Source organism: Aotus nancymaae, unplaced genomic scaffold, assembly GCF_030222135.1.
Source record: "Aotus nancymaae isolate 86718 unplaced genomic scaffold, 86718_ANA_hifiasm-v0.15.2.pri h1tg000008l, whole genome shotgun sequence".
In the NCBI taxonomy this organism is placed as follows: Eukaryota; Metazoa; Chordata; class Mammalia; order Primates; family Aotidae; genus Aotus; species Aotus nancymaae.
In genome coordinates this window covers 64,164,576-64,184,705 of record NW_026988419.1, presented here as the reverse complement: position 1 = coordinate 64,184,705, position 20,130 = coordinate 64,164,576, and the positions used below count along the sequence as shown (strand labels likewise).

Sequence of the window (20,130 nt, the reverse complement as noted above, 5' to 3'; positions counted from 1 at the left end):
GTCCTTCAGGCTGGAGTGCAATGGCTTGACTTGCATGGCTTTTTTGCTCTTGTCCTTCAGGCTGGAGTGCAATGGATTGGCTTGGTGCAATGACTTGGCTTGGCTGGCTTTTTTTGCTCTTTTCCTTCAGGCTGGAGTGCAATGGCTTGGCATGGCTGGCTTTTTTGCTCTTGTCTTTCAGGCTGGAGTGCAATGGCTTCACTTCACTGCCTTGTTTGTTCTTATCCTTCAGGCTGGAGTTCATTGGCTTGGCTTGTCTGGGTTTTTTGCTATTGTCCTTCAGGCTGGAGTGCAATGGCTTGGCTTGGCTGGCTTTTTTACTCTTGTCCTTCAAGCTGAAGTGCAATGGCTTGGCTTGGCTGGCTTTTATGGTCTTGTCCTTCAGGCTGGAGTGCAGTGACCTGGCTTGACTGGCTTTTTTGGTCTTCTTCTTCAGGCTGGACTGCAATGGCCAGGCTTGGTGCAATGGCTTTGCTTGGTTGCCTTTTTTGCTCTTTTCCTTCAGGCTGGAGTGCAATGGCTTCGCTTGGCTGGCTTTTTTGCTCTAGTCCTTCCGGCTGGAGTGCAGTGTCTAGGCATGGTGCAGTGGCTTGGCTTGGCTGGCTTTTTTCTCTTGTCCTTCAGGCTGAACTGCAATGGCTTTACATGGCTGGCTTTCTTGCTCTTGTCCTTCAGGCTAGAGTTCAACGGCTTGGCTTGACTGGCTTTTTGTTCTTGTTCTTCAGGCTGGAGTGCAATGGCTTGGCTTGGCTGACTTTTTTGCTCTTGTCATTCAGGCTGAAGTGCAATGGCTTGGATTAGCTTCCTTTTTTGCTCTTGTCCTTCAGGCTGGAGTGCAATGGCTTGGCTTGCATGGCTTTTTTGCTCTTGTCCTTCAGGCTGGAGTGCAATGGCTTGGCTTGCATGGCTTTTTTGCGTTTGTCCTTCAGGCTGGAGTGCAGTGGCTTGGCTTGGCTGGCTTTTTGGCTCTTGTCCTTCAGGCTGGAGTTCAATGGCTTCGCTTGGCTGGTTTTTTGCTCTTGTCCTTCAGACTGGAGTGCAATGGCTTTTGTTTACTGGCTTTTTTGCTCTTTGTCGCTCATTCGACAGTGCCATGGCTTGGCTTGGCCGGTTTTTTCTCTTGTCCTTCTGGCTGGTGTGCAGTGGCTTGGCTTGGCTGGCTTTTTTGCTCTTGTACTTGTGGCTGGAATACAATGGATTGCCTTGGGGCAGTGACTTGGCTTGTCTGGCTTTTTTTGCTCTTGTCCTTTAGGCTGGAGTGCAATGGCTTGGCTTGGCTGGCTTTTTGCTCTTGTCTTTCAGGCTGTAGTGCAATGGCTTGGCTTGGTGCAAGGGCTTGACTTGGCTGGTTTTCTGTTCTTGTCCTTCAGGCCGGAGTGCTATGGCTTTGCTTGCCTGGCTATTTTCCTCTTGGCCTTCAGGCTGCAGTGCAATGGCTTGGCTTGGCTGTCTTTTTTGCCCTTGTCCTTCAGGCTGGACTGCAATGGTGTGGCTTGGCTTCGAATGGCTTTTTTGCTCTTGTCCTTCAGCCTGGAGTGCAATGTCTTGGCTGGGTTGGCTTCGATTTTATACTCTTGTCCTTCAGGCTGGACTGCAATGGCTTGGCTTGCCTGGCGTTTTTGCTCTTGTCCTTCAGGCTAGAGTGCAATGGCTTTTGTTTCTGGATTTTTTGCACTTGTCCCTCATTCGAGAGTGCCATGGCTTGGCTTGGCTCGTTTTTTCTCTTCTCCTTCGGGCTTGTGTGCAGTGGCTTGGCTTGGTTTGCTTTTTTGCTCTTGTCCTTGCGGATGGAGTACAATGGCTTGGCTTGGCTGACTTTTTTGCTGTTGTCCTTCAGTCTGGAGTGCGATGGCTTGGCTTGACTGGCTTTATTGCTCTTTTCCTTCAGGCTGGAGTGCAATGGCTTGGCTTCGCTGGCTTTTTTGTTCTTGTCCTTCAGGTTGGAGTGCAATGGCTTGGCTCGGCTGGGTTTTTTGCTCTTTTCCTTCAGGCTGGAGTGCAATGGCTTGGCTTGCATGGCTTTTTTGCTCTTGTCCTTCAGGCTGGAGTTCAATGGATTGGCTTGGTGCAATGACTTGGCTTGGCTGGCTTTTTTTGCTCTTGTCCTTCAGGCTGGAATGCAATGGCTTGCTTGTTGCAATGGCTTGGCTTGACTGGTTTTCTGTTGTTGTCCTTCAGTCTGGAGTGCAATGGCATGGCTTGGCGTGGATTGGCTTTTTTGCTCTTGTCCTTCAGGCTGGAGTGCAATGGCTTGGGTTGGCTGGCTTTTTATGCTCTTATTCTTCAGGCTGGAGTGCAATGGCTTGGCTTGGTGCAATGGCTTTGCTTGGCTTGCTTTTTATCTCTTGTTCGTCAGGCTGCAGTGACATAGCTTGACTTGGTTGCATTTTCTGCTCTTGTGCTTCAGGCTAGAGTGCAATGGCTTGCCTTGGCTGGCTTTTTTTCTCTTGTCCTTCAGACGGGAGTGCAATGGCTTGGCTTGGCTGGTTTTTTGCTCTTGTCCTTCAGGCTGGAGTGCAATGGCTTGTCTTGGCTGGGTTTTTTGTTCTTGTCCTTCAGGCTGGAGTACAATGGATTGGCTTGGCTGGCTTTTTTGCTCTTGCGCTTCAGGCTGGAGTGCAATGGCTTGTCTCGGCTCGCTTTTTTGCTCTTGTCCTTCAGGCTGGATTGCAGTGCCTTGGCTCGGTGCAATCGCTTGGCTTGCCTGGTTTTTTGCTCTTTTCCTTCACGGTGGAGTGCTATAGCTTGGCTTGGCTGGCTCTTTTGCTCTTGACTTTCAGGAAGGAGTGCAATGACTTGGCTTGCCTGGCTTTTTTGCTCTTGTCCTTCAGGCTGGAGTGCAATGGCTTGGCTTGGTGCAATGGCTTGGCTTGGTTCGCTCTTTCACCCTTGTCCTTCAGGCTGAGGCGCAATGGCTTGACTTGGCTGGCTTTTTTAACCTTGTGCTTCAGGCTAGAGTGCAGTGGCGTGGCTTGGCTGGCTTTTTTGGTCTTCTTCTTCAGGCTAGAGTGTAATGGCTTGGCTTCGTGCAATGGCTTCGCTTGCTTGGCTTTTTTGCTCTAGTCCTTTAGGCTGGAGTGCAGTGGCTTGTCTTGGCTGGCTTTTTTGCTCTTGTCCTTCATGATGGAGTAAAATGGCTTCGCTTGGATGGATTTTTTGCTCTTGTCCATCAGGCTGAAGTGCAGTGGCTTGGCTTGACTGGCTTTTTTGCTCTTGTCCTTCAGGCAGGAGTGCAATGGCTTGCTTGTTTGGCTTGGCTTTTTTCCTCTTGTCCTTCAGTCTGGAGTGCAATGGCTTGCCTTGGCTGACTTTTTTCTCTTTTCCTTCAGGCTGGAGTGCAATGGATTGGCATGGTGCTGTGGCTTGGCGTGACTGGCTGTTTTCCTCTTGTCCTTAAGGCTGGAGTGCAATAGCTTTACTTGGCTGGCCTTTTCGCTCTTGTCCTTCAGGCTGGAGTGCAGTGGCTTGGCTTTGCTAGCATTTTTGCTTTTGTCCTTCAGGCTGGAGTGCAATGGCTTCACTTGGTGCAACGGCTTGGCTTGGCTGGCTTTTTTGCTCTTGTCCTTCGTGGTGGAGTGCAATGGCTTGGCTTGGTGCAATGGCTTGGCTTTGCTCGCTTTTATGCTCTTGTTTTTCAGGCTAGAGTGCCATGGCTTGGCTTGGCAGGCTTTTTTGCTCTTTTCCCTCAGCCTGGAGTGCAACGGCATGACTTGGCTGCCTTTTATGCTCTTGTCCTTCAGGCTGGAATGCAGTGGCTTGGCTTGGTGCAATGGCCTGGCTTGGCTGGCCCTTTTGTCCTTGTCCTGCTGACCTCCGGTGATCCACCCACCTTGGCCTCCCAAAGTGCTGGGATTACAGGCATGAGCCACCATGCCCAGCCATAATTCCTTGCAAGGCAGCCTTTGATCCAACCGCCAAAAGAAAACCCTCAGTCAACAGCATCTCAAAACTCAAAAGCCTCTTTATTACTTATCCGTTACTTCTATTAGATTTCTTCATTAAGTTTTAAAAATATATTATCGGAATGGATGAAGTAGTATCTATCTATTAATTTGGAAAACCAGCTGGTATCCAAAGTAAAGCCAACAGTCTCAGCAGCTCTTAGATTCTGTCGCCGTAGTATTGAGAAATTGCCATATCTTTTTCCCTTTGGATGAAGAACTGCAGTTTTCCCAAAGAGGTGTATTTGGCAGCATTCTCACGCTCTCGCTGAGCCTTCCTCTTCATGGCCTCACGCTCTGGCCTCCGCTCTTTTGTGATGGGCGTTGACACTACTGGCCCAGAAATGTTGGGTGTCCTCCATGGCCTGGGTTGTAAGCTGAAGTCCTGGATTGGAAATTCATTTTGAGGCTTGGGCAGTGACTGGAGATTGGTCACAGCAGTGGAAACAGGCTCCCGCTGGAGAGAAGACCAAGATGATGTTTTGTAGGGCACTGGCCTAGAAGCAGCAGACTGAGAGGCAGTAGGAGGCTGGTTAGGGTCGGCTGAACCGCGTTGGGTTGCATTGGTTGAAATTGGCTGAGCTGGTCTGGCAGGACCTGTCAAAGATGTGTTGGTAGAAGCCAGTTGGGACGAACTGCCTGCAGTCGACTGAGCTGAGTTAGTAGAACCAGGTGGAGCAGGGCAAGCCACAGCAGGCCTACGTGAGGCCGGAGGGTGTGGCTGCCGAGAAACAGGTCGAGCTTGAGGTTTGTCCAGGGTTGGAAAGGGCAAAGGTACCAACGTGACCTTTCCAGGTAGTGGCAACTCATGCTGGGATGGAGATGGACACTCTTTTTCAGCACCATCCAGTTTCTGGGCCTTGACTTGAGTTTCCTCCGGGCCTTTGGTCTCACGTCGGGTATCCCGCCATGGTTTGAGAGCTGAGAATGGCCGGGTGTTCTGGGTGTTGCTTGAGCTTCCCAGAGTCTGGGAGGAAGAGAATCCAGTTTTCTTGTCGATCTTTTTCCCCAGTGCATGGAAAACTTGCACAGACTCTAGCATGTGCATGGCTAGGGAGCTTCGTGGCTTTTTGATGGTTTCTTGGCTAAGCTCAGCCTGAATTTTCTTCCGCTTCATATTGGGAATGGTTTGCTTCTCTTCTGCCTTGACTTTGGTCCCTGACTGCTTACTGTCTTCAGATTTCCTGGAGCTGTTCTCTCTGCTCCTTTTGGCCTTCTCCTGCCCAGGCCTCTTAGTTGCGCTGCTCCTGCTGGATGCGGCTTTGTGAGGTTTGTTGCTAGAATACTTGCCCTTGTTCACAGAACCGCCGTCACTGGTGGTAGCACCGCAAGCAGTCACTTCTCCCTCTGCTAGGCTCTCTGGGTTCTTTGGCTGGATTGTGGCCTTGGGAGCACCCTGGATAGGCTCAGCAGCTTTATGCTTGTTCTTCCAGACTTGATCAGAGTGACCCTTTATGACACTTGACTTTTCCTGCACCTGATCTACCCTGATGGCACTGGGATCTCTGGGTTTCTTTGCGGAGGGGCTTTTGAGTTGGTCAAGATCTTGTAAGGAACTGAAGATCGAGGGGAGGTGAGTATTCTTCACCAATGCAGTGACGTCTGCAAAATCACTGCTAGACTCAATCCCATTTTCAAGTATCCCTTGGCCCTCAAGACTCCAGCTGTTCTTTCTCAGATTGGTATTTTCGGAACCAGGCTGCTCCTCTTGGCCAAGAGGATCGATGCAGGACAGAAGCTGGTGAATATCAGGGATTTCTAAAGGAAGCAGTGGAGGATCTTGATTTTCTTTTGGGAACTGGTAGGCATCTAGAGGCATTGGCAGGTTGTTTTTAATCTCATCCAAATTCTTATTCCCGGTTCTGTACTGGCTTGGAGCTGGAGACAGCATCAAGAGATTAGTTGGACTCTGGACTGGAGCTATCATTGAAATGTCCCCAAGCTGTGGTGATGGATTACTCTCAAGTAATAACTGGGTGTTTCTGTTACTGCAGGACTTGGAGAAATCTGAAGTTTGTGCCAGACAAAATGCCTGGCTTGGAGATTGCAATCCCAGGGAAGTGTCCATCCCCAGGGAAGTTTCCGTCACTACAAAGGAATCAAGAAAGAAGTCAACCCTTGGTAAGTGAGATGCTCCCCCTACACACCAATGCAGCAATCGGATACCTTTCTAACATGGGTCGGGCATGTCTACTAGCTCTTCTTCAGGACCGTGGACAAGACCCTGCATTAGGGGATAGGCAATGACTTTTCTCTTACCGGTTATCATTTGGTATGATTGTTTCTTGGCTTTTGCTTTCTTTGAATTTCATAGGGTTGTTGTAAGTCAAATAAAAAGTGAAAGTGATTTTTAAATAGGAGATGTTTTCTAAAGCCTCACATTCTCAATTAGGGTAACCCTTTACATCATGCACTAGGGGAGAGAGTGGAGCCCTTCCTCATGAAATATAAAGCAAGCACAGATTCTGAGCCTGTTTGTTTTGGAGAGGGTCTCTGAGCAGAAGGTCTTAAATCCTATTGTAAGTTAAGGAAAATCAGAAGGTCACTGCCAAGATAAGACTTCTGAAGTGCCTTCCGAAGAGACTAAAGTAATACATCAAGGAAGGAAGTTACGGCATCTGATGCAGGGGAACTGATCAGCCAGGGCACTAAAAAGTGTGGTATCTCTTGCGACTCTCTTAAAGGTGGCATAGATGGCCATTATAGTGTTCCACTTTCCCGCTCAGAAGGTGTTCTTAGATAGAGTCTGAAAATGGAGAGCAATGCCCAAGAATAGTGGTTAAAGTCTCAGGACTTAAATTCTGCCTATCCTTGGACTTACCACTCAGCTATAAATTTGACCCTCCCTTTCAATGCTGCATTTATTCTTCTCCTTTCTTGTTGTTTGTACTCACCTTGAAAACTGGTTTCTGTGATGGGTTGAGCAGACACAGAGTGATACATCGCAGAAGTGGAGACTGTTGGTAGAACAATTGTGGGCTGAACCTCCTTTAGCACCATCACCATTTCTGGTTGATGGGCAGAGGCCCTATTTCCTGTAGATGACACAGAGCCATGGGATTGCAGCCAGGGGCCAAGTTCTCCAGAGAGTTGAGGCCCCAGTATGCCTGGATTATAGTAATAGACCTGGCTGCTTCCTTTCTGGTAGGGAAGTGACAGGCTATGGCCCTGCTGATTTGGAATTTGAGATTTTATCCCCTGAACAAGGCTGTCAGATAGTGTTGGATACAGAGAGACCATAATATTGGCATCTGAAGTTTTATGCTGGGCTGTCATAGGCATAGAAGAGACAGCTGTGTTCTGGTCAATGACAGTCACAGTGAAGTCCCTGAGTGAGGATGACTTCTTTGCTGTGCTCGCTGTAATGTCCCACTCAAAAACACCTGGGTAAGAGGCAGCTGAAGTAGAGCTGTGGGTCTGGCCACTAACCCCAGACAACATAGCTGTCCTAGAATGTTGGCAAAGGTAGGCACTGCCCGTGAGTGGCTGGAAACAGGTGCCAGAGGCTGATGGCAGTAGCCATGCTGAGCCAACAGTTGGAACAGAGGCTCTGGAGAAGTTGGAGATGCTTCCTGTTAAGGAAACCTCACTGCTCTCCACAGGAAGAGAGAGCTGCAGATAATTTGCTCTTCCACGTAAAGAAGTATTTTGGAAATCTCCTGCAGGAAAGAAGAGAGAGATGAACAAACTAGTGAGATTGAGAAAATTTCACCTTATTTGAAGAACAGCATTATCTTAAGGTCGTTGCAATCAGGAAGCCTCTAATACCGACACTCACTGAGATACCAAAAGCCAAACACTTGATGATGGCCATGAGTGCTGAAGCAGTTTGTTCTGATGAACTTCCTTTGTGTCCAATATGGGCACAGATGTGCAGAAGACCCAAGAGGTCTGGGTTCGTACATTATTTCCTAGGCTAGAAGCAACCTTCTCCCTTCCCTGTCTTTCCCTTGAATCTGGGTGAGTATTGACTCCTAACTATTTCCTAGAATTGGAGCATTTTAGAACTGGGAGGTCCTTAGAAAGGGACCTTATTTTATGAGTAACTGAGGCTGAGAGAGGTCAGATTGACCTGTTTAAGTTTTACCATTATGTTAATATCATTACCGTGACTTCCTTGCTAGGACTCTTTTCTCTGAGCACAGACCAGAAACCAGGAGAAATAGAACTTTTCATATGGCAATTTGGGCCTACTAGAATACAGTACAGCTATCAGTTTTATAATCCTTACTGTCACATTTTGCTTCTACAGGTCGTGTGACATTTCCTAGCATATACCTTTAAGCCAGGCCATTGGTAAATCAGAAGCGTCGTTCTTTGCCCTCTTCAAGCCTGGCCTTTTATCCTAAGTCAAAATCCTACTTAATAGTTTGAGGAGAAATGGTTTCGTGTGCGTGTGTTTGTTTGTTTCTTTTTTGACGGAGTCTTACTCTGTCACCCAGGTTGGAGTGCAGTGGCTTGACCTCAGCTCACTGCAACCTCTGCCTCCTGGGCTCAAGCAATTCTCGTGCCTCAGCCTCCCGAGGAGCTGGGATTATAGACGCGCACCACTGCACATGGCTGAGTTTTTGTATTTTTAATAGAGACAGGGCTTCATTCTGTTTGCCAGGCTGGTCTCGAACTCCTGACATCAAGTGATCTGCCCGCCTTGGCCTCCCAGAGTACTGGGATTATGAGGTGAGCCACCGTGTTCGGCCTGGAAGCATCATTTCTAAAACATATTTCTAAAATGTTTATATTAAAAACCGTCAAGTGTCATCTATGTTGAAAAGGGCAACAGAAAAAAAACCACTGAATGTGACTTCTGATAAGCTGCTTTTCCTAGGGATACTCTATTCTAGCCTGTTTCCTTCGTAGTTTCTTGATCTAAGCGTTTGCTAAAACCAACTTCATTTTGCCCTATTTGGAATAGATTTCACTCTGTTGTCTTTGTGCTTTTCTTCTAAAATTTAAAATACCTTATTTTCTCTTGAAATCATCGTGTCATTCTCCAGAGCATATCCCAAGGCTAAGTGTAGGGGACCTGGCCCTTCAGCTTTCATTTAAAATCCCAAATTCCTACCCTAGAATAGCTGCCTCCTTATAACCCAGTACTCTTCATTTTCTCTTTCCATCTAGCTCAGAGAGGAATCTCCAGAGCATGACTATTACTTTTGTTTGTTTGTTTGTTTGAGACAGGGTCTCGCCTTGTCACACAGGCTGAAGACCAGCGGTGTGAACATGGCTCACTGCAGATTCAATCTCCTGGGCTCAAAACAGTCAACTGACCCTCCCACCTCGGCCTCCTGAGTACCTGGCGTGCCCCCACACCTGGCCGATTTTTAAAAAATATTTGTAGAGCTGGAGTCTTGCAATGTTGCCCAGACTGGTCTCGAATTCCTAGGCTGAAGCGATTCTTCCATCTCGGCCTCCCAAAGCACTGAGATTACAGGCGGGAGCTACCATGCCCAGCTGAATATTAAAAACATCACTACACATCAGTAAATATAAAATAGAAAAGTTGAAATATTAGTGAGGGAGATGTCCTCCCAAAGCGCTGAGATTACAGGTGTGAGCCACTGTGCCTGGCTGAATATTTCAAACATCACTAAATTTAAAATAGTGAAGTTGAAATATCAGTGGAGGGAGACTGTTAGACATGAACCACCACAGGATGTGTTGCTAGTTTTCTACGCCACTTAGGTTTTCTCTTGGTTTCTGTTGAAACAAACACCCTCAAAAGTGTCTGATTTCATTTTCTATACATGTGCCCTTTAAGACTCAGCATTAGAAAAGAAAGGGGCAAGAGGGAATAACCAATCTATTATCCTAATGTAACAGATGAGGAAACAGATTTTGTGAGAGAATGAAAGAGTCCTCTAAAGTCACGCAGCTAGTCAATGTCAAAGCCAAAACTGAAACGCGGTCTCTAGATTTCTACTTGAATACTTTCCCTGTTATTCCAAGCTGTTTGGGACTATAGGGGTAAAGAAATCGAAAGTTAGGGGAAAGAAGTCGAATGAAAAACTGTCAAGAAATTTTCTCTCTTTACCTGACATGGTCAGAGAAGAAGAAACATCAACTGTAGATACAGGGGATGAAGAGACGATCCTAGTGGATGTCTGGGTGGCTGAAGCCAAGGAGTGCGTGTGTCCGGTACGAAGGCTACCGGTCACACTGGTCACTGGCCACCTGCGATGCTACAAATTGATAGGCTACCCCAAGATTCTACCAGGTGGTGATAGGCTTGCTGAGAGAATGATGTCATGAAGCAGGCAGTTGGAAGGTGTGTGATAGCCAAAAGGGAGGCCAGATACCCGAGAAGATGGGATTGGCTGGCAGAGGTGGTAGGAAAGCTGAAACAGTCCTAAGTGGCTGAGTTCCAGGGAGGTGAAGTCCTGCAAGATCATCTCAGTGTTTCTTATACGTGTGCACTAACATCATTGACTAGTTTTTACATTTTATATGCCATATTTCATAGCATATAATACTACACCTGTATAATTGTACAGTACATGCACATTATCCCCGCAGAGAAAGGGATGGGACATCTATGCTGAGCAATTACAGTTGTTGTAAAAGCATTTCAGTGAGTCTGATTAATGAATTTACTGCTGCTTTTAAGGGCCAAAGGAAGAGATTAAAGAGCCCTGTTTTGTACCTTGGCTGAAGAGCTAAGTTCGTTGACTGCCCCTTGTAGGAAATGATGTGGTCCCAAGCTCCTCTCTTAATTTCTTCTCCTTGAATCCTGCCTTCCTTGGGCTGGCCCAGGCTGGGCCAGGTTGGACTTGGATCTCCCTTCTGCTCTTCTTTTTTCCCCTTGATTTTAGGCATTGTTTCTGGGCCGAGCCTTGTTCTCGCATTTTCACACTCATGGATGTGACTTCCTGTCAACTTCCAGAGCAGGGGTCTTTTCAGTGTCCTGACGATTGGAAAACGGACTCTGCTCATGAGAAGCAAACACCAGAGAGGTAGAAGACAAGGCTGACTGCAGACCTTCCCTTTTCTAGCCTTTGGCCACAATTCTTTTGGCCATAGTTTGCTACCTCTGGCTCCTTGGGCCACACAGACATCTTGCCATCTTGCCCTTCTATACGTGAGAGGCATTCAAGGTACTTTCTTTCTTCTCATGTAAAAGGATCCAGTGTGGCAGTTACTTACAGCCTCCTCTCCATTGCAAACTGCCACTATGGAACCTTGGGCCTTTAGAATTCCCTGTCGGCCATGCTTGGGTACATGGGCCAGGCAAAATGAAGAGTTGAATTTAGTGGAGAATAGGAAGGAGGCAAGGTGAGGGTACAGGAACAAAGAGATTTCTGTGGATTTTTTGGTTTCCGTGAGGAACAATTACACACACTTATTTTGTATTAACCGAACAGACAATTCATAATTTTTTACGTAGCTAGATAGTCCAGAAACTCGCATGACTTTTGTACACTGAAGAAAATAATCATATTTTTCCATTTTGTTTTATGTCCTATTGCCTCATTTATATCATTCATTAGTATGTCTATGGAATGTAGATTGCCTTTATCTTATTATTTTTATTTATTTATTTATTTTTGAGACAGCGTTTCACGCTTGTCTCCCAGGCTGGAGTGCAGTGGCACGATCTCAGCTCACTGGAACCTGCACCTCCTGGGTTCAAGCGATTTTCCTGCCTCAGCCTCTTGAGTAGCTGAGATTACAGGTGCCCGCCACCATGCCCGACCAATTTTGGTATTTTTAGTAGAGATAAGGTTTCACCACGTTGGCTCCTGACCTCAGGTGATCTTCCCACCTCAGCCTCCCAAAGTGCTGGGATTATAGGCGTGAGCCACCATGCCCGACCTGTAGATTGCTTTTAAATGCCCTGGTTTATCTACATGTTTTCTCCTTGTCATATTTTTAAGGAATACAATGTTGCAAGACATACTGCATGTTTTCCTCATAATGGTTGTTTCTTTTGAGACATCATGAACTATCTTGGCCTGATAGATTTTGTGGAGGAAATCAAGGAGGGGTCTGTGACAAAGGCACTGTTGTGAGTTGTGCTGTGTGCTCAAAGAAAGAGATGCCTGGCTTGCCATGGCTTGTCTTGGCTTGTCTTGGCTTGTCTTGGCTTTCCACGGTTTGTCTTGTCTTGTCTTGGCTTGCCATGGCTTATCTTATCTTGGCTCGTCTTGGCTTGTCTTGGCTTGTCTTGGCTTGTCTTGGCTTGCCATGGATTGTCTTGTCTAGGCTTGGCTTGCCTTGGCTTGCCATGGCTTGTCTTGTCGTGGCTTGCCTTACCATGGCTTGGCTTGTCTTGGCTTGGCATGCCATGGCTTGTCTTCTCTTGGCTTGGCTTGCCATGGCTTGGCGTGGCTTGGCTTGGCTTGCCGTGGCTTATCTAGGCTTGGCATGGCTTGTCTTGGCTTGGCTTGCCATGGCTTGTCTTAGCTTCGCTTCTCTTGCAAGGGCTTGGCTTGGCTTGGCTTTTCTGGTCTTGTCCTTCAGGCTGGAGTGTAATGGATTGGCTTGGCTGGCTTTTTTGCTCTTGTCCTTCAGGCTGGAGTGCAATGTCTTGTCTTGGCTCGCTTTTTTGCTCTTGTCCTTCAGTCTGGATTGCAGTGCCTTGGCTCGGTGCAATGGCTTGGCTTGGCTGCTTTTTTGCTCTTGTCCTTCAGGCTGAACTGTAATGGCTTGACTTGGCTGGCTTTTCTGGTCTTGTCCTTCAGGCTGGATTGTAATGGCTTGGCTTGGCTGGCTTTTTTGCTCTTGTCCTTCAAGCTAGAGTGCAATAGCTTGGCTTGGCTGGTTTTTTGCCCCTGTCCTTCTGGCTGGAGTGCAATGGCTTGGCTTCACTGTCTGTTTTGCTCTTGTCCTTCAGGCTATAGTACAATGGCTTGGCTGGCTTCCCTTGCATTTTTTGCTCTTGTCCTTCGGGCTGTAGTGCAATGGCTTGGATTGGTGCAATGGCTTCGCGTCGCTGGCTTTTTTGCTCTTGTCCTTCAGGCTGGAGTGCAATGGCTTGGGTAGGCTGGCGTTTTTGCTCTTGTCCTTCAGGCTGCAGTACAATGGCTTTTTTGGATGACTGTTTTGATCTTGTCCTTCAGGCTGCAGTGCCATGGCTTGGCTTGGCTGTCTTTTTTCCTCTTGTCTTTCAGTCTGCAGTGCAATTGCTTGGCTGGCTTCGCTTAGCTTTTATGCTCTTGTCCTTCAGTCTGGATTGCAATGGCTTGGCTTGGCTGGCTTTTTTGATCTTCTGCTTCAGGCTGGAGCTCAATGGCTTGGCATGGCTGGCGTTTTAGCTCTTGTCCTTCAGGCTGGAGTGCAATGTCTTGGCTTGGCGGGCGTTTTTGCTCTTGTCTTTCAGGCTGGAGTGCAATTGCTTGGCTTGGTGCAATGCCTTGGCTTGGCTGGCTTTTTCGCTCTTGTCCTTCAGGCTGGAGTGCAATGGCTTGTCTTGGCTGGCTTTTTTGCTCCTGTGCTTCAGGCTAGAGTGCAATGACTTGGCTTGGCTGGCTTTTTCGCTCCAGTCTATCAGGTTGGAGTGCAATGGATTGGCTTGGCTTGCTTTTTTCTCTTGTCCTTCTGGCTGGAGTGCAATGGCTTGGCTTGGCTGGTTTTTCGCTCTTCTCCTTCAGGCTAAAGTTCAATGGCTTTACTTAGATGGCTTTTTTCCTCTTGTCCTTCAGGCTGGAGTGCAATGGCTTCGGTTGGCTGGTTTTCTGCTCTTGTCCTTTAGGCTGGAGTGCAATGGCTTGGGTAGCTTGGCTTGGCTTTCTTGCTCTTGTCCTTCAGGCTGGATTGCCATGTCTCGGCTTGGCTTGGCTGCCTTTTTTGCTCTTGTCTTTCAGGCTTGATTGCAATGGCTTGGCTTGGTGCAATGGCTTGGCGTGGCTGGTTTTCACTTCTTGTCCTTCAGGCTGGAGTGCAATGGCTTGGCTTGGCTGGCTATTTTCCTCTTGGCCTTCAGGCTGGAGTGCAATGGCTTGGCTTGGCTGGCTTTTTTGCTCTTGTCCTTCAGGCTGGAGTGCAATGGCTTGGCTTGGCTGGCTTTTTTGCTCTTGTCCTTCAGGCTGGAGTGCTATAGCTTGGCTTGGCTGGCTCTTTTGCTCTTGACTTTCAGGCAGGAGTGCAATGGCTTGGCGTGGCTGGTTTTTTGCTCTTGTCCTTCAGGCTGGAGTGCAATGGCTTTTGTTTTCTGGCTTTTTTGTTCTTGTCCCTCATTCTAGAGTGCCATGGCTTGACTTGGCTGGTTTTTTCTCTTGTCATTCAGGCTGCTGTGCAGTGGCTTGACTGGGCTGGCTTTTTTGCTCTTGTCCTTGCAGCTGGAGTACAATGGCTTCGCTTGACTGGCTTTGTACCTAATGTGTTTCAGGCTGGAGTGCAACGGCTTGGCTTGGCTGGCTTTATTGCTCTTGTCCTTCAGGCTGGAGTGCAATGGCTTCGCTTCGCTGGCTTTTCTGGTCTTGTTCTTCAGGCTGGAGTGCAATGGCTTGACTCGGCTGGGTTTTTTGCTATTGTCCTTCAGGCTGGAGTGCAATGGCTTGGCTTGGCTGGCTTTTTTACTCTTGTCCTTCAAGCTGAAGTGCAATGGCTTGCCTTGGCTGGCTTTTCTGGTCTTGTCCTTCAGGCTGGAGTGTAATGGCTTGGCTTGGCTGGCATTTTTGCTTTTGTCCTTCAGGCTAGAGTGCAATGGCTTGGCTTGCCTCGTTTTTTCTCTTATCCTTATGGCTGGTGTGCAATGGCTTAGCTTGGCCTTCTTTTTTGCTCTTGTCCTTAAGGCTGGAGTGCAATGGCTTGGCTTCGCTGGCTTTTTTGTTCTTGTCCTTCAGGCTGTTGTGCAATGGCTTGGCTTGACTGGCTTTTTTGCTCTTGTCCTTCAGGCTGGAATGCAATGGATTGCATGGGTGCAATGTCTTGGCTTGGCTGGCTTTTTTACTCTTGTCTTTCACGCTGGAGTGCAATGGCTTGGCTTGGTGCAATGGCTTGGCTTGGCTGGTTTTCTGTTCTTGTCCTTCAGGCTGTAGTGCTATGGCTTGGCTTGGCTGGCTTTTCTGTTCTTGTCCTTCAGGCTGGATTGTAATGGCTTGGCTTGGCTGTCTTTTTGACTCTTGTGCTTCAGGCTGGAGTGCAATGGCTTGCCTTGACTGGGTTTTTGCTCGAGTCCTTCAGGCTGAAGTGCAACCACTTGGCTTTACTGGCTTTTTTGCTGTTGTCCTCCATGGTGGAGTGCAATGGCTTGGCTTGGCTGGCTTTTTTGCTCTTGTCCTTCAGTCTGGAGTGCGATGGCTTCGCTTGACTGGCTTTATTGCTCTTGTCCTTCAGGCTGGAGTGCAATGGATTGGCTCGGCTGGGTTTTTTGCTATTGTCCTTCAGGCTGGAGTGCAATGGCTTGGCTTGGCTGGCTTTTTTGCTCTTGTCCTTCAGCCTGGAGTGCAATGGCTTGGCTTGGTACAATGGCTTCGCTTGGCTGGCTTGTTTGCTCTTATCCTTCAGGCTGGAGTGCAATGGCGAGGCTGGGCATGGTTTGGCTTTATTGCTCTTATCCTTCAGGCTGGAGTGCAACGGCTTCGCTTGGCTGGCTTTTTCCTCTTGTCCTTCAGCCTGGAGTGCAATGGCTTGGCTTGGTGCAATGTCTTTGCTTGGCCAGCTTTTTCGCACTTGTCCATCAGGCTGCAGTGCCATGGCCTGGCTTGGTTGCATTTTCTGCTCTTGTGCTTCAGGCTAGAGTGCAATGGCTTGCCTTGGCTGGCTTTTTTTCTCTTGTCCTTCAGACTGGAGTGCAATGGCTTGGCTTGCCTGGTGTTTTGCTCTTGTTCTTCAGGCTGGATTGCAATGGCTTGTCTTGGCTGGATTTTTTTGCTCTTGTCCTTCAATCTGGATTTCAGTGCCTTGGTTCGGTGTAATGGCTTGGCTTGGCTGATTTTTTTGCTCTTTTCCTTCAAGCTGAAGTGCAATAGCTTGGCTTGGCTTGCTTTTCTGGTCCTGTCTTTCAGGCTGGAATGCAATGGCTGAGCTTGGCTGGCTTTTCTGGTCTTGTCCTTCAGGCTGGAGTGTAATGGCTTGGCTTGTCTGGCTTTTTTGCTCTTGTCCTTCAGGCTAGAATGCAATAGCTTGGCTTTCCTGGTTTTTTGCCCCTGTCCTTCTGGCTGGAGTGCAATGGCTTGGCTTCACTGGCTTTTTTGGTCTTGTCCTTCAGACTGCAGTGCAATGGCTTGGCTTGGTGCAATGCCTTGGCTTGGCTGGCTTTTTCGCTCTTGTGCTTCAGGCTGGAGTGCAATGGCTTGACTTTGTGCAATGGCTTGGCTTGGCTGGCTTTTTTTATCTTGCCCTTCAGGCTGTACTTCAATGGCTTGGCTTGGTGCAATGGCTTGGCTTGGCTGGCTTTTTTGCTCTTGTCCTTCTGCCTGGAGTGCAATGGCTTGGCTTGGTGCAATGCCTTGGCTTGGCTTGCTTTTTTCATCTTGTCCTTCAGGCTGGAGTTCAATGGCTTGGCTTGGTGCAATGGCTTGACTTGGCTGGCTTTTTTTCTCTTGTCCTTCAGGCTAGAGTGCAATGGCTTCGCTTGGTGCAATGGCTTGGAGTGACTGACTTTTTCACTCTTCTCCTTCAGGCTGGAGTGCAATGGCTTGTCTTGGCTGGCTTATTGGTTCTTGTCCTTCAGGCTGGAGTGCAATGGATTGGCTTGGCTCGCTTTTTTGCTCTTGTACTTCAGGCTGGAGTGCAATGGCTTGGCTTGGCTGGCTTTTCTGGTCCTGTCCTTCAGGCTGTATTATAATTGCTAGGCTTGGCTGGTTTTTTTGCTCTTGTCCTTCACGTTAGAGTGCAATAGCTTGGCTTGGCTGGTTTTTTGCTCGTGTCCTTCAGGCTCGAGTGCCATGGCTTGGCTTGGCTGGCTTTTTTGCTCTTGTCCTTCAGGCTGGTGTGCAATGGCTTGGCTTGGTGCAATGGCATGGCTTGGTTCGCTCTTTCACCCTTGTCCTTCAGGCTGAAGTGCAATGGCTTGACTTGGCTGGCTTTTTTAACCTTGTGCTTCAGGCTACAGTGCCGTGGTCTGGCGTGGCTGGCTTTTTCAGTCTTCTTCTTTAGGCTGGAGTGCAATGGCTTGGCTTCATGCAATGGCTTCGCTTGGGTGGCTTTTTTGCTCTTGTCCTTCAGGCTGGAGTGCAGTGGTTTGGTTTGGCTGGCTTTTTTGCTCTTGTCCTTCATGATGGAGTAAAATGGCTTGGCTTTGCTGGATTTTTTGCTCTTGTCCATCAGGCTGAAGTGCAATGGCTTGACTTGACAGGCTTTTTTGCTCTTGTCCTTCAGGCTGCAGGGCAGTGGCTTGTCTTGACTGGCTTTATTACTCTTGTCCTTCAGGCTGGAGTGCAATGGCTTCGCTTCGGTGGCTTTTCTGTTCTTGTCCTTCAGGCTGGAGTGCAGTGGCTTGGCTCTGCTGGGTTTTTTGCTCTTGTCCTTCAGGCTGGCGTGCAATGGCTTGGCTTGCATGGCTTTTTTGCTCTTGTCCTTCAGGCTAGAGTGCAATGGATTGGCTTGGTGCAATCACATGGCTTGGCTGGCTTTTTTTGCTCTTGTCCTTCAGGCTGGAGTGCAATGGATTGGCTTGGCTCGCTTTTTTGCTCTTGTCCTTCAGGTTGGAGTGCAATGGCTTGCCTCGACTGGGTTTTTTGCTATTGTCCTTCAGGCTGGAGTGCAATTGCTTGGATTGACTGGCCTTTTTTCTCTTGTCCTTCAGGCTGGAGTGCAATGACTTGGCTTGTATGGCTTTTTTGCTCTTGTCTTTCAGGCTAGATTGCAATGGCTTGGCTTGGTGCAATGGCTTGGCTTGTCTGGTTTTCTGTTCTTGGCCTTCAGACTGGAGTGCAATGGCTTGGCTTGGCTGGCTATTTTCCTCTTGGCCATCAGGCTGTAGTGCAATGGCTTGGCTTGGCTGGCTTTTTTGCTCTTGTCCTTCACGCTGGAGTGCAATGGCTTGGCTTGGCTGGCTCTTTTGCTCTTGACTTTCAGGCAGGAGTGCAATGACTTGGCTTGCCTGGCTTTTTTGCTCTTGTCCTTCAGGCTGGAGTGCAATGGCTTGGCTTCGGGCAATGGCTTGGCCTGGTTCGCTCTTTCACCCTTGTCCTTCAGGCTGAAGTGCAATGGCTTGACTTGGCTGGCTTTTTTAACCTTGTGCTTCAGGCTATAGTGCAGTGGTCTGGCGTGGCTGGCTTTTTTGGTCTTCTTCTTCAGGCTGGAGTGAATGGCTTGGCTTCGTGCAATGGCTTCGCTTGGTTTGCTTTTTGGCTCTTGTCCTTCAGACTGGAGTGCAGTGGTTTGGTTTGGCTGGCTTTTTTGTTCTTGTCCTTCATGATGGATTAAAATGGATTAGCTTGGCTGGCTTTTTTGCTCCTGTCCTTCAGGCTGGACTGCAATGTTGTGGCTTGGCTTCGAATGGCTTTTTTGCTCCTGTCATTCAGCCTGGAGTGCAATGTCTTGGCTGGGTTGGCTTGGATTTTATACTCTTGTCCTTCAGGCTGGAGTGCAATGGCTTGGCTTGGCTGGCGTTTTTTCTCTTATCCTTCAGGCTGGAGTGCAGTGGCTTGGCTTGGCTGGTTTTTTTGCTCTTGTCCTTCAGGCTGAACTGCAATGGCTTTACTTGGCTGGCTTTCTTGCTCTTGTCCTTCAGGGTAGAGTGCAACAGCTTGGCTTGGCTCAATTTTTTGCTCTTTTCCTTCAGACTGGAGTGCAGTGGCTTGGCTTGACTGGATTTTTTGTTCTTGTCCTTCAGGTTGGAGTGCAATGGCTTGGCTTGGCTGACTTTTTTGCTCTTCTCCTTCAGGCTGAAGTGCAATGGCTTGGCTGGGCTTCCTTTTTTGCTCTTGTCCTTCAGGCTGGAGTGCAATGGCTTGGCTTGCATGGCTTTTTTGCTCTTGTCCTTCAGGCTGGAGTGCAATGGCTTGGCTCGGCTGGCTTTTTTGCTCTTGTCCTTCAGGCTGCAATTCAATGGCTTGGCTTGGCTGGTTTTTTGCTCTTGTCCTGCAGGCTGGAGAACAATGGCTTTTGTTTTCTGGCTTTTTTGCTCTTGTCCCTCATTCGAGAGTACCATGGCTTGGCTTGGCTGGTTTTTTGCTCTTGTCCTTCAGGCTGGTGTGAAGTGGCTTGGCTTGTCTGGCTTTTTTGCTCTTGTCCTTGCGGCTGGAGTACAATGGATTGGCTTGGTGCAATGACTTGGCTTGGCTGGATTTTTTTGCTCTTGTCCTTCAGGCTGGAGTGCAATGGCTTCGCTTGGCTGGCTTTTTTGCTCTTGTCTTTCAGGCTGGAGTGCAATGGCTTGGCTAGGTGCAATGGCTTGGCTTGGCTGGTTTTCTGTTCTTATCCTTCAGGCTGGAGTGCTATGCCTTGCCTTGGCTTGTTTCTTCTCTAATCCTTCTGGCTGCCATGCAATGGCTTGGCTTGGCCTGCTCTTTTGCTCTTGTCCTTAAGGCTGGAGTGCAATGGCTTGGCTTCGCTGGCTTTTTTGTTCTTGTCCTTCAGGCTGGAGTGCAATGGCTTGGCTCGGCTGGGTTTTTTACTATTGTCCTTCAGGCTGGAGTGCAATGGCTTGGCTTGACTTACTTTTTTGCTCTTGTCCTTCAGGCTGGAGTGCAATGGATTGCCTGGGTGCAATGTCTTGGCTTGACTGGCTTTTTGGCTTTTCTCCTTCAGGCTGAAGTGCAATGGCTTTGCTTCGGTGGCTTTTTTACTCTTGTATTTCAAGCTGGATTGCAATGTCTTGGCTTGGTGCAATGGCTTGGCTTGGCTGGTTTCTGTTCTTGTCTTTCGGGCTGCCATGCTATGGCTTGGCTTGGCTGGCTATTTTCCTCTTAGCCTTCAGGCTGGAGTACAATGGTTTGGCTTGGCTGTCTTTTTTGCTCTTTTCCTTCAGGCTGCAGTGCAATGGCTTGGCTTGGCTGGCTTTTTTGGTATTGTCCTTCAGGCTGGACTGCAATGGCTTGGCATGGTGCAATGGCTTGGCTTGGCTGGCTTTTTTGCTCTTGTCCTTCAGCCTGGACTGCAATGGCTTGGCTTGGCTGGCTTTTTTCCTCTTGTCCTTAAGGCGGGAGTGCAATGGCTTGGCTTGGTGCAATGGCTTGGGGTGGCTGGCTTTTTTGCTCTTGTCCTTCAGGCTAGATTGCAATGGCTTGGCTTGATGCAATGGCTTGGGGTGGCTGGGTTTTTCGCTCTTCTCCTTCAGGCTGGAGTGCAATGGCTTGTCTTG

At 48.4% G+C, this 20,130-nt stretch overlaps 1 protein-coding gene across 1 annotated transcript in view; it reads right to left on the bottom strand.

Annotated features, from left to right (window-relative positions):
* Positions 1–4,101: 4,101 nt before the first annotated feature.
* Positions 4,102–20,130, bottom strand: part of LOC135273589 (uncharacterized protein C2orf78-like) — a 78,192-nt gene continuing 62,163 nt past the window's right edge. Inside the window, exons 7-9 of the mRNA XM_064372778.1 lie at positions 9,973–10,085; positions 6,836–7,600; positions 4,102–6,029 (exon numbers count right to left, since the gene is read on the bottom strand). Of these exons, the coding sequence (XP_064228848.1) occupies positions 4,102–6,029; positions 6,836–7,600; positions 9,973–10,085 (2,806 nt within the window). The remainder of the gene's footprint in view (positions 6,030–6,835; positions 7,601–9,972; positions 10,086–20,130) is intronic.